This window comes from Amphibalanus amphitrite, unplaced genomic scaffold (genome assembly GCF_019059575.1).
Source record: "Amphibalanus amphitrite isolate SeventyFive unplaced genomic scaffold, NRLGWU_Aamphi_draft 000887F_arrow, whole genome shotgun sequence".
Lineage (NCBI taxonomy): Eukaryota > Metazoa > Arthropoda > Thecostraca > Balanomorpha > Balanidae > Amphibalanus > Amphibalanus amphitrite.
Window position 1 is genome coordinate 149,384 of NW_024882381.1, and position 13,767 is coordinate 163,150.

A 13,767-nucleotide genomic window follows, 5' to 3' on the forward strand; every position below is an offset into this window, starting at 1 on the left:
TAATTTGAAATTGAAACAGTGGACATGCCTTCTTCCTGGATGGTTGTGGCGTAATGAGGAATCATGATTCAGGATGCCTATCATCAGTGTGCAAAGATACCAAGCAACGCATTGGTTCATAGGCATCTGTATACAGAGGTCTATGATTGGTTCAATACCGATTGGGTATCAACGCAATGCATATGAATGATGACATAACATTTAATTTAAACAATGTCGACAGTTCTAGCGAATGAGCGTGTGCATGCCATAGGTTTCCTTCCAGTATCGCATGAGGCATGAATACACTAACCTAAAAATATGTTGCAAAAGCATTTAAGACCTAAGAACCTGGACGGCTTTCGGCTGTTATGCATGCACAAAACAGCCCAAACGTTAAGTCGACAGCTTATCAGCTTATTACATCTTAGTGTCCCAATCGGCTCAGGATGCAGTGGGGTCCTGTCTGATGGCCGGGCGCCGTGAATGCGCTGCAGCGAGCGCCTCGCGCCGCTCTCTCAGCCCTTGGTTTCCGGCGCCGGGACCCTGGTGGTCCGGAACGGTGTCATTACCGGAGGATCGCTGCGCTCCGCGCTCAGTTTTCCTGTTTTGATCGCCGGCCAGATAGCGGCCGCGCCGAGCTCCAACCCAGGGCACGGCGAGACGGTCCGTTCACCGAAACCACTGGCGGGAGGTGCCGTCTGCCCCGACAGCGTCCCCGCGCAGCAGCTCAGGGCGGCGGACAGCAGCGAGCAGTGTTCCACGCTGCGCGGTGTAATTGCCAATTTATCAGCCGATCGATCGCTACAACAGGGGCATATTGGGGCCAGACTGCACCATTGACGTCACGTTTTGGCAAAGAGACCCGAGGCGACCGACCCTGACCTGACGGGCTAAGAGCGCAGGCGGAGGTGCGCGACTGTTTAGGAGGGGGGGGGGGGGCGAGGGGCCGGAATGACCCAGATCCGGGCGACGCATGACGTCGTCGCGGTCGGCAGGCGGTCCCGGAACAGGGGGCTCAGACACCGCCCCCACCCTGCCGCCCCGGACACTGCATAAACCACGGACTGCTGGAGCCCGCAACCAAGGCCGCGGCGTCAGACGGAGGGCAACTCCGGCGCGCGGGAAAACGCTCTAAATAGATGGGCTTCTAAATAGGCGCAGAGCTTCCGCGTCGGTAGCTCTCGTCTCACCCTTTCTCAGACATGTCAGCGCTGCGAAGAGTTGTTACTTAGCGGAAAGGATGACTGGTACCCAGGGAGCCATGAACTCGTGTAAAGCTGTGAATGTAGGCGTGACAACAGCTAACAAGTCTTCTTCAAAGCACAAGGTCACATCAAGCAATCCTGCCCTCGAGTGAGCATACTCGGGTAACAATAATTTGGAACGGAGCCAAACCCATTACAAAGGCAGACTTTATGTTTATGCATCGACGACAAAAGCAGCCATCCGGCACAGTGAAAGTGTCTCATGGTTCTCGTGCAAATGCAATAGAGACGCTTGGCGAAACGCGACACCCGGCTCGATTCACTCCAGTGGCCCGGTGAAGACAGGCGCACACTGATCAGTTTATCTTCTGACGTGCAGTTTTGATCCGCAACAGATGTTCGAAATGAGGAGCTTATGTAAAATCGGTCCTGCCCGCATTGAACAAATGTGGCTCGGTGATTGGTTGGGATTTATCTTGCAGTCTTATTGTATTGTGTTTAATGCGAACAGCCCACTCAAACTGAAACGGAGACTAGTGCCGCTTTACCGGCAGAACAGTGGGATGGTATATGTGACAGTCAATGTATAACCTTTGCATCTGAACAGCGGAGTCAAGTGGTGTTGCTTGCACAGAAACAGGTTCGAAGTACCGGAATGGCTGGATGGAGAGGGCTGGCTGATACATGGCCTCCTTCACCAACGTAGATGCATTCAGTCACCGCTGGTTGGAGGAGGGCGGTGAACGCAACAGCGCGATGGTGTTGCGCAGGCCGCAGGGCCACCAATGAAGCCATTCGTCATTGGGCTGAATGGGCTGATCCATTGTCATCCCAATGATCAGAGCTCGGCTCTGCGAGACGCCTCCCTTTCCAGCGGCCACTAACTGCGCCAGTGTGACCGGCAGGTCAGCGGCGCAGCCCTGACCCGGCGCGCGCCGCGCCACTCTCCAATCGCTCACATCTCGGTAAACGCATCGACAACGCAGCACCAGGCTGCGGAGCGCGACCTTCCATTTGTTAGCGGCCCCCATGGCCATAAGCAGGCGGCACTGTCTGACGCGACGGCAGACCCACCGGTGACCTCCTGACCTCGGCCGGTCCCCGCCGTCCGCGTCGGCCGCGCTGGCGTCGGCGCCGGCAGCTCAGGGGGAGCGCCTCGCAGCCGTCCCAATGTCCCAAGGCTGCGTCTGTTCGGGAGGGGCGGCCACGAACGGCAGTCGTCGGCGGCGCGTCACAGACGACATTGTCCCTGACGCCGGGCTGGGGACCGTCCCGCCCCAGCCGAGAGGTTCAAAGGCGCCGTCCCGCGGATCACGCGTCACCCGTGACCCGTCTGACCCCCACTGACGCACGGTTCGTGGCTCGGCCGATCCGCGCCCTTTGTGCGCCTTCGACGGATGACGTCCAATTAGTGAGGTCATCCCGGTGTCACAGACGCGCTGCCGAGGCTCTATTGAAGACGGAAGCCGGCGTGAGTCAGCATCACACCTGGCTACGGCGAAAAATCCAGACACTGCCGATCTCGACAATTGGACTTTTTTTACCGTCTGCGACTGTGAAGGTTTTTTGGTGCTATCTGTGATGTAAGCTCCCTGACCACCTCACTATCAGGAACCGAACAAGGCGATTTTTCGACGGATGAAACATGTCTTCTACAAATATGGACTTCCGCCTTTGCTATCGAAGTAAATCAATGTAAAACTGCCAAAAGCGCTTACATACATGGAATGGGACATATTGGACTACAAGCAGATAACGAGAGGAAAAGCGCCACTTTCATATAAAGTGGTTTATAGTGGAAAGAAATCAGGCCGTAGCTGGGACATCCCGCATAACTATTAGGTCGTGGAATCTAAATCCGATCTGGTTTCGGAGACAATGTTCATACAGATAGCCTGAATAGGAACCGGTTTGTCTAAATGTACAAAGGTAATCGATACGTTTTGACTGAAGTACAAGTGAGAGAAGGTACAGAAACGCCACAGTTTTAGTTGCTTTCGATTTACGAGCTAAAAAGTCAAAAGCACGATTTTGTTACTATTGATATCCTTGTATCTAATTCCGGTTTGGCAGTGATTACGTACTGAGGATGAGATGCCAGAAATATATCATACAGGACAAAACGAAAGAAAACAACCACTGTAACTAATAACTACGTATTATATCTACTGAAATATCTGACTAAAGCGTCTACCTACAATCTACATCCCTTCACCAGGCATGCGTAGCGCGGTCCGCTACCGGACGCGCAGGGGGTTGGGGGGGGGACTCACCGACCCCCTACCGTCCCCCACTACCCCCGGAGGCGGCGCCCGCGCGGGACCCACCTTGGACGGGGTCGCGGCGGCAGCAGAGGCCCGTCGAGCCGTCGCCCAGGTCGCAGACGGCAGCCGTCGTCTTGGGGCTGGTGCCGGAGACAATGCCCGAGCAGAACACCAGCGGCGAGCACTCGCCGCTGCTGCACTGCGCCGCCGGCGAGCCGCGGTCTGAAATCCACCGTCCGCGCCGCCGGCCGTTCTCATACTCTGACACTACGCACACTACCGACGCTACACTACACATACTGCAGGCGCCACACTACATACTACCGGTACTACACTACAGGTACGACACTACAGACACAGCGGACCCCAGCCCCGCGGTCGGCACAGCGGTGACCGAGGAGCTGTGGTCTGCCGGTAGGACAGCGACTACGGACAACGCCACAGCTCGATAGGCATGCCTATGCCTGCTACATAACCACTTTTCTGCGCTGACTACAGACACCGGGGGCTGACTATGACGTCTGGAACTATCACAACATACAGCTGGCGGACAGACACGGTGCACATCAACGGCAAAACTTCTTCGCAACTCGCATTTCTATCAGTGAGAAGTACCTACTTCATGACTCAGACAAAGGCATTTTGTATGCACCAGCGACGCAAGATCGAGCAAAACAGAAAGATTACTTTTTAAATGGCATGAAAATGGTAAATCTTCTTAGCGATCAAAAACCACCATCATTAATAACGAAGATACTTTGGTGTAACTATGTAACTTAATTCAATAGATTTGCCACTATATTGAAGAATAGGATGAAAAATACACAGCCCATCGCATCATCCCAACCAGAAACCAAGCTGAAAAGGTTTTACTCACAGCGTTGCAGCGATTCATTCCAACAGGGGTTCAAAATATCGGGACAAGATCGAGACAAGACAGTGGATTGAAGTGTTAGTTAGGGGGAATATGACACAGAAAAGCGAAGAGACGATAAGCTACGTACGGTAGGAAGCATAGCCACATATACAACAGAAAAGGAGTGGTGGGTGCTTAATTACAACGTCTACGATATACAGGTGGGGTCGTATAAACAGCAAACACAGAGCGAAAAGCCAATCACTATCAGAAGCTGATGACAGCAAATGCAAGATACGTCTGAACTTATTTGATTTATAGTGTGCAACAAAATGCCGAGATGTTCGATCAATTACGATGACTATCACAGTTTTTTAAAATGATTGGTTGCATGCATTTATTGATTTTAACAATGGAGGCAGAAAGAAGCCATGGTCCAAAAAATGCATGTTTTGTAATTTATTGCAATCGATCTAAGTCAATAATGGTGCAAGTTTTCGTCCTTTTGTTGTATTGACTTGCACAATATTTTAGTTTCTTATGGTCTTTTTCCTGTATACGTGATAATTTTGAGTGTCAATTACCTATGTTTATCATAACAATTTCGATCTTTTTCTTTTGCTGTACATCATAAATCAATAGCAGTCAGCATATTTCCACGTACACAAAGCTGAAGCATATACAACAAAAAAGGCAAACAAACTTCGCACTCAATTCGTTTTAAAAGGCTGAACCATTCACAGTTCGGACCAAAATCACTAAATCTTCATGCGATGCATAGAGACAATAAAAGAACAACCAAAACTAGTCTGCTGGAATTTGGAATCTAGTGTTGAGATAAAAAGTGCAAAGTTTGTTTAGCGTCGACTGCATTTATAACATGCATACAAAGAAGAGAATAGTAAAATAAAGGAGCCCCGCTCGAGTTGCAAGTGTTATGGTGCATATCGTTGATGCGAAAGAAAGTGTTTATTTTCCTGCACTTTTTAGTGCAGCTATGCACTAAATAAGTGCAGCTACATATGCGCGCCTGCTTTTTGTAGCAATGAATTTGAAATATTTGACAAAGAAAAGCAGTTGCATTATTTACTCGTGTCGCGCGGAACTTTGATGGTGGGATTTATGAGCTATCCTATCATCAGTGATGTGTCCCCTCCCCGAATATGGAGCCTCAAAGTAGCGCAGCAGTTGATCGTGTCTAAATTTGTCTCCCACTGTCCTGTTTGGTCCAGTTTCGTGTATAACCGTCGGCTGGGTCGGAGCGAATCCGGAGCCCTTCCCCGGCGTCTGCGGCCGTATTCGGCGCGGGCACAGGCTCACGGCCTGACACGCCGCGTGACCTGGCCCGGCCCACGGGACACCGCGGGTGACAGATAACCCGTGTTCCCCAGCTGCGAGGTAGTGAGACACAATCGCAGCGGCCTATAGGTACAGGGTAGCTGTGACTGAGCGCTGCCACGAGGGGCTGCGCCGCACCATATGCCACACTGTGGCCGGTGGGCCGGCCGGGGACGGTCACGACCCGGCCGTATTTCCATGTCGTGTCTGTGGAGCGCGCCAGCGGCACAGGTGATGACTCACGAGCGCCCCGTGTTCAGCATTTACGGCTGCTGAAACACCGGCTGAATGGGGTGATGCATGGCCCGTGCCCACCGCCTGGATACTGCGCATTGCCTCAGCGGTAATTTGACAATGTGCACACCGTAAAACCATATACGTGGGTCCTTGACCGGGTTGATCGCACGTTTTGGTGTCAACTCTCAAGGCTGGCGGCAAATATTCAGTGTTGAGTGCAGCGCCGTCTCGCTCCTGTTGGTACGCGGCCTTGTACCTCGGCCAGGACATGCCGACTCACTGGTGTGTCCGACTCACCCACACAGAGTGATGCGCGTGGAGAGACAAGACTGGATTATAGCCCTTATGCTTTGTTGATTGATGCAGGCTTATGCGCGGTGTTGACTGTGGAGTATTTTGTGTTGTCGGAACTCGAGCGGGGCGACAGGACAGCAGAAGAAGCGTCACTTACATGGCGTGCCATAGCTAGCCTCGGCGGGCGCGTACGCCACCACCGGCTGGTGGGCGATCTTTACACCGTACTCGTAGCCGGCTGGCGGGCTCTCCGGCTGCGGGTAGCCGACAACGGGCCGCGCGTACGCCGCCGGCCCGTACGGCACGCGCAGCGCGCTGCTGAAGCTGTTCCAAGCGTAGTCGACATACGGGTTAGCGGTGGCGGAATAGCCGGGCGCGGCGCCCAGGTTAAAGCTGCCGTGCGACACGGCGTACGGGGTACCTCGGGTGTGCGGGCTCGGACTGCTGAACGCGCTGCCGCCGAACACAATCTGACGCTTCTCGCGTTTGGGTTCCTCCTCGGCGGCGGCTGCCAGCGCCACCAGCACTGCCTGTCGACCGGGCGGGGAGAGGTCAGGTCAGGGGTCACTGTAGGGACGACAGAGGAGGTCAGGTCAGGACCACCAGCACTGCCTGTCGATCCGAGCGGGGAGAGGTCGGGTCAGGGGTCACTGTAGGGACGACAGAGGTCAGGGGCAGGACCACCAGCACTACCTGTCGACCGGAGGAGAGGTCGGGTCAGGGGTCACTGTAGGGACGACAGAGGTCAGGTCAGGACCACCAGCACTGCCTGAGAGGTCGGGTCAGGGGTCACTGTAGGGACGACAGAGGTCAGGTCAGGACCACCAGCACTGCCTGTCGACCGGGGGAGAGGTCGGGTCAGGGGTCACTGTAGGGACGACAGAGGTCAGGTCAGGACCACCAGCACTGCCTGTCGATCCGAGCGGGGAGAGGTCGGGTCAGGGGTCACTGTAGGACAATAAAGGGGGTCAGGGTCAGGGCAGGATACTGTCTATTGACCCATGAGGAGGGGATTTAGAGGTCACTGTGGGACGGAAGAAGATGCCAAGGTCAATACAGCACAGCAAAGGTCGGTGCTCACGGCATGACAACATCACTGCACATCAGCTGAGAGGTAATGACAGCGGCTAGAAAAGCTATGTGATATGCGACTGCCATAAGAAGCTCTTAGAACCGGAGCAACTGTCCAGCGCGATAAAAGCGTTCACGGCCAGCTGAACTTCACAGTACAACTGTTCTGTTTGGATTGACAGGACTGTGGACGCCACCAGTCACCAGCCGAAATGGCACAGTCAGGGGGAGGAGGTCAGCATGGCTGAGCTCTTGTGGTATGAGCTCTTAGCTCATAGACGCATCGCAATATGTATCAGTGAAGCAGCAATCTGAAGCGCAATGTGCTATTTTTCTTTGGATAGTTATAAAGTGCGTACAACACACGGTATAAAATAATACTATATGCATATGCGTGGGAAATAAATAGCATGAAACATGAATTTGAGTCTAATATAGCTAAGTGCACCTGGTATCGTCTCGTCTACGTAAAGCAGGTGCAAAAAGAACATGCATCGCAAGAAGCTAAGCTAAGCTGAGACACAATTTATCCGACACACGTAAACATGTCGGAAAACACAAAGAATCGTGCCTAAATAAAGAACCGTTGTTGGGATTAAATTTTGGATTGAGAAGTGCAAGTCATGGTGAAAGTGGTGGGCGAGAAAACAAATAGATCCCGTTCTCAAGGATCACCCCGCATGACGGTCAAGCTAATTGCCATTCGTGTCATATTATCCGTGAGCCGTGAGGAGTCTCGCATTTGTCTTAAATCCATTACGCCATTAAAAAATAGGACAACCGACTTTTTTAACTCCAAATGAACACCATATTATTGCACTAAATATCATTTTGTTAAACAGTTTACAATGAGTCCAGGTATTTTTCGACTCGATATAAGCAAAATATATGTCATTAAAATACGTAACACAAAACAGCATGATATGCGTTTTTGAGCTTTTCAGCTAGTCTCATCGTTTTTCACAATCTTTCATCAAAGCAATAGTAAATGTAAATGTCATAAATGCCAAAAAGTGCCTGATCTAAGAACATATAAGGCTCGAGTTTCGTTTCCATAAATAAAAAGAAATATGGGCGCATAAGCACTCAAGTCAGAGCACTAAAATACAAAAGTATAATTTACAGGAAAAAGTTGCAGATGAACTCCTACAGCAAAATTTAATAAGATGCTAATACAGCTTGAACGGTCATAAAAAGCTGTATTATAAGAACTTATCAAATCAAAATTCGAAACAGTATTTAGCGAGTTGAATGCATGATACAAGGTTGACGTTTAGTTTTGATGTTTGATAGGTAATTCATCGCCAAACATTATTTTCTTATCAGCTAACGGCTAGAATAATGGCGCACATCAGATTCAGTTGTTATAGTTGGCCACGGTCATTTTCGTGTTTTTGATAGTTGGCTGCGGTTGAAATTTTAAATAAATGCTGAGGTAAATGAGAAATAAACGTAAGCCACAGTTACAATATTCTGGACCTTGTCTTTACTCGTGCCTTACATCACGAACGATGCAATCAGAAAATGGATTTTCGGGTAAAAGGCGAAAGATAATAAGTGGCTGCATGCTTAAATTCTGCTACCCCGACTGTTGAGCTTTTTAGCTTGGTTTTCGATGCAAAATTGTAAATACTTGCAGGATGTGTAGCAAATTTACCGCCCATCATTCGGGCTGAAAGATGCTTGCATGGGTTTATCCTACGGAAAACTGATGTTTCCTGGTTGACAGTTAGTGCCTAAAAATGTCATATTGAATTAAGAATTAAACGGGAAGGTAAAGTAGGCGGAAGCGCTGTTTAACGTTGAGGAAATGTAGCTTTCATCACTGTATTATATCGCGCTGATTTGTCAGGCCATGACAGTCTCACAGGTCTTTGAACAGCAGGTCAACTTTTCGTATGACCATTGAAAAAGTGTCTATGAAAGATGCAAAAAGCTTTTCATTCACTCAAACTTGATTTGCAGCAAGCCAGCATATAGTCAATGATAAACGGTAGACTGCGTTACTGCTTTGCAGCCTGCCAGAGCTCATTGCTTATGTAAAAAAAAATATATATATATCGGATGAGTCGAAATCCGTTAACACCGTTCCCAGCATATATATTGGAAATGGGATATTAGCGGGCTGTTGACTCAATTAGAAGCCAGCTATCAAAAACCAAATGCATAGAGCAACATGTGGATGGGGCGTCGCTCACATCATTGTGATTGCCCTGTCACAAGATTGAGATTCGCTCTCCTTTGCCTCAGCAGCAGGCCTATCAGCCTAACTGACTGGCGCAAACCAGTGAACCTCAGTTCGGTGTTTGGTACTCACCACAGCGAGTATCCTCATGCTGGCGGAGGTGTGGAGAGCGCAGGGAGCACGTGCCACCCGGTCCGAGCGGCGGGTCGGAATGAAGCCGGTCGCAGCGCGAGCCACCAGCGCAACAGGGGAATTCCGACCCGCGGCTGGTCACCGGCCGGGCCTGCAGGGCTGCGCGGCCGCCCACCGCCGCGCCGCCCACCCCGGCAACTTGGCACGCTCTTAACTTGGCGATACTTATCCACTCACTGGTGGGGACGGCAAAAGAGTCCGGCTGCCAGTGGGGCCCAGATTTGTCGGATGAAGGCATACAGAGGCCGAAGATGCGATCTTGATGCCGAATGACTTAAGTGGATGGTGAGCGAGCTACGACGATCGAATCGTTCTTTTCAAATCCGAGAAGGTCTCTGTTGAAAAGAAGCTTATGCAGATTACTAGGTTTTCTACATTGATCTATTCTACATATTACCTACTGGGAAAACGGTGCTAGGGAGAAATGTTGGATACGGGAGTCGGGAGGCTTCTCTCACTCATGATATTTTAAGAAGTCCTTTCTGAATGATTATTCCTATACGCGTCCGTCTATAGCAATCACGTACGTGTATGACTGTGTTATAAAACAGAACATAGAAACCAAGTTAACTTTAATTCTTATATCATCTCACATAATTCTTATTCATTAAAAATGCAAATCATTTACTGTTCTTTTTGTTTGCCAGAATGGAGCCTTTTAATCCGCGCCCTGCTGCGGGGGTGGGTTTGAACACCCCCTTTGTGGTTTTTCGCGAATATCTCAAAAACGGCGGCACGGAGCGCCGCCGTTTTTCATACGTCTTTTCTGCACATGTACAATTTTCAGACCTAGTTCACCTAAGGTCAGGCTGCCAGGTTACGTCAAGTGACATCACTACATGAACAGTTTCACTGTCTGCCATAGCTATACCGAGTGACCGACCGCTTTGAAACTTTTAGCGATTGATAGAAACAGCAGTTTGTACAAAATGTATATCTCAGAATTTCGATATCGGTGACCTAGGGTCAGAGCAATTTTGCGACCTCTCTATCCTATGTCAATGAGAGAAAATTGACTTCCAAAAGGTTCCTGTTTTGGACGAAAGCCATTATAAACACTCTCAAGTCTCAAACACTAATTTACAAGTAACTTTGACACACTGAACATGAAAATGGCACCCATGACCCCTTTTATGCCCCGGGGGTCATCTCAGGTCACGAATGGTAGCTGACAGTTTTTCGCAAATAACTATTGATAGAGGCATGCTAGAGCGAAGAAAACACCTTAGATGTGTTCAGCCCGACCATACGAATCGACTGATATGCAGCATGACCCTTACCGGTCATGTCATGACCTTGACCAGGGGTCAAATTTTCAAGTTGACCTTTCATGGTCGAGTGATAGTTCATTCGATGCGTCTTGACGAGAGGAACACGATACCTGTAAATAAAAGTTCGTGCAAGGTTTAAGTGAAAAGTTATTGCAGAAAACTGTTTCCGAAAAAAAAATCGTTTATTTTGGCAGTCTTGCCCTTTGCAGGCAAAACCGTTGACGATAGGTCAAATCTGAGCGATTTAACCCTATTAGTGGCAGGGGGGGTTGTTTTTATCCACCCCTCAGGTTTTTCGGGAATATCTCCGAAACCGCTGAAGCTACGATGCTGTAATTTTCTGACTTTTCCTAAAACTAAATTGGGCACATTCCCTGAAAATTTCAAATTCATAACTTTACCAGGGGCGGCTCCAGAGCACTGGGAATTGGGGGGTCCTATTCGTGAAGCGAGTCATTTGGGCGAAGATGACGATGCTGCACCAGTTTTACGAACAGTGAATAAAAGGTATCATGTGATAACATATACAGTTATTGTGCATCCTCTTTTGACACGTTTTTGCTATAATAGGCGGATCCAGGCGTCCAAAAAGGGGGGTTATGTTTTACCTCCCAACATAGGTGCCCTGACACCGCCTATGCATTACCAATACAATTTTAGTCGTTCTCTCATTAGAAAATTATAACATAACAAGACCATTACCACCCTTTTTAGAAACAGTACCAACAAAAACCTTATTTACTATACTTTTTGTGTACCCCCAATCTCAATGATCTGTATCCGCCTATGATTTTTGAAAATGCATATTTTTAGGATCCATGTGAATTCCTGGTTCATTCTCTATCGATCGGCAAAAGTTGCGTTAAGATTGGTTCAGAAACCTGGCCGTGATAAACAGTCTAAAATGTATCTGCAATTTGCCCGTTTTTACCCCCCTCTACCCCCCCTATTGACATTTTTAAATTTTTATTTTTTAGAAATGTAGATCACGTTGAGCGAAATCGAATGCCGTTTGAATTTTGAAAATCGGCCCGTTAGATCTCGAGATATCAAGGGGGGTCGTAAACAGCCCCCCCCCCCCTGCCACTAATAGGGGGTAGCCAGGAGCCTGCCACTAATAGGGTTAATCAGAAAGACCGGTAGGTATTAGGGCTATCAAATGAGCTATTCTGCGCCGCCGTAGACCTATTAGTTTCCGAGCTGTGCGTTGATTAGTTGAAATTTGTCGAAAGTTGACCTGGAAATCGGCGAATTTTTGCCTTCAATGACCTCTGGTGACGGGTGACCTAACCTTTGACGGGACCTGACCAAAAAAAAGTGAGTGGAGTAATTTCTTCCTTATTTTTGACGCTCTTTCGAACGCCCGCTTTCCCGTGTCGCTACATAGCCCAGCTGAGCCGAGTTAGAAGAGGGTGTTCAAACACCCCCCCTCCCCCCAGCAGGGCGTGGAGGGCGTGGAAAATCCAGGACCCCCAGCGGGGCACAGGTTAAAAGGAAGTGGTTTTGAGTAAATAAAATCGCAAATGGTTATATTGGCTATAAAATAGAATGCGGTGAACGGTGCCTATTTCGCCTCTCTCTCTCTCTCTCTCTCTCTCTCTCTCTCTCTCTCTCTCTCTCTCTCTCTCTCTCTCTCTCTCTCTCTCTCTCTCTCTCTCTCTCTCTCTCTCTCTCTCTCTCTCTCTCTCTCTCTCTTCTCTCTCTCTCCCTTTCTCTCTCTCTCCCTCTCTCTCTCTCTCTTCATCTCTCTCTTTCTCTCTCTCTCTCTCTCTCTCTCTCTTTCTCTCTCTCTCTCTCTCTCTCTCTCTCTCTCTCTCTCTCTCTCTTTCTCTCTCTCTCTCTCTCTCTCTCTCTCTCTCTCTCTCTCTCTCTCTCTCTCTCTTTCTCTCTCTCTCAATTAGGGAGCTTAGGGCGCTATCAAATTTGAAAAGCTTGAGCAAATACATACTTTTATTTTGATCCCTATACAATTATACATAGCAACAAAAAAGAGAACTGATAGCCTTGGACGTCGATTGCTTGTAAATTGAGACCTAACCAGTAGACGAACGGTGGCTTGGTCGCAATTCGCTTTCATGACTCGCTGGTTCGGTGCATGTCACGTCCGGGAACCAAACGGCCAACAGCGGTTGCTCTTGTGACTGTCGATCAGGATTAGGCTGGGCTTGAGAAGATCGGAGAGGATTTTGTTTTGTCACTATCAAGATCATCCACTCTGGAAGCAAAGTATAGGACGGGTCGAAGCACAATTGTCAAATGATCCCAATGGCGGTATAGTCTATCCTTCATAAAAAGATAAGAATGATCCTTCATTTTCACACTTAGACAAGATAAAATAGATTTGGGTAGCCACCAACTCTCGTTTTGGCATCCTATAGCATGTCTTTTTTAGTTTTAGTTTCATCAGTTTATCAAAAGGATGCAACTTGGGGTGTGGCTTGATTTGCTGTTAGATGACACAAAACATAAAAATCCATAGTCCTTATCAATAAAAGTTTCATATGAAGAGATGTCTCTTTATAAAAGCTATCGAAAATATGTGGATATTAGTCGTTTTCACGACGGCCATCTGGTACACAGTTCGTGCAGAATAGGTGCAGATTTGGTCAGTAGCGGCGGAACACCTTCAATTAGGGGGGGGGGGGCACTGCCGACTTTTGGTTCCATTCTTTCCATGCAATGCCCATAGGGCTAATGTTAAAATGCCAAAATCAAAGGAGGATACGGTGCCCCGGTGCCCTCCCATTCCACCGCCTATGGATTTGGTACAGATTTGGTCAAATTAGGTTCATTGCGCTTCTTAAAAGTTGTCATTGTGGGTTGCACAGATGTTAATAGGCCTCATTTTTCGATTAAATGATGAGACATTATT

The 13,767-nt window shown here is 48.8% G+C and overlaps 1 protein-coding gene across 3 annotated transcripts in view; it reads right to left on the reverse strand.

Moving 5' to 3' along the window:
* Window positions 1–9,724, reverse strand: part of LOC122367671 (peroxidase-like) — a 33,769-nt gene extending 24,045 nt beyond the window's left edge. The window contains exons 1-3 of one of the 3 annotated variants that reach the window (XM_043340989.1): window positions 9,565–9,724; window positions 6,598–6,706; window positions 3,515–3,673 (exon numbers count right to left, since the gene is read on the reverse strand). In XM_043340989.1, coding sequence (XP_043196924.1) covers window positions 3,515–3,673; window positions 6,598–6,706; window positions 9,565–9,582 — 286 coding nt within the window. In that variant the 5' untranslated portion in view covers window positions 9,583–9,724. Of the gene's footprint in view, window positions 1–3,514; window positions 3,674–6,333; window positions 6,707–9,564 lie in introns of all 3 variants that reach the window. The other 2 variants (XM_043340988.1, XM_043340991.1) reach the window with 2 other exon arrangements.
* Between the last annotated feature and the right edge of the window lie 4,043 nt (window positions 9,725–13,767).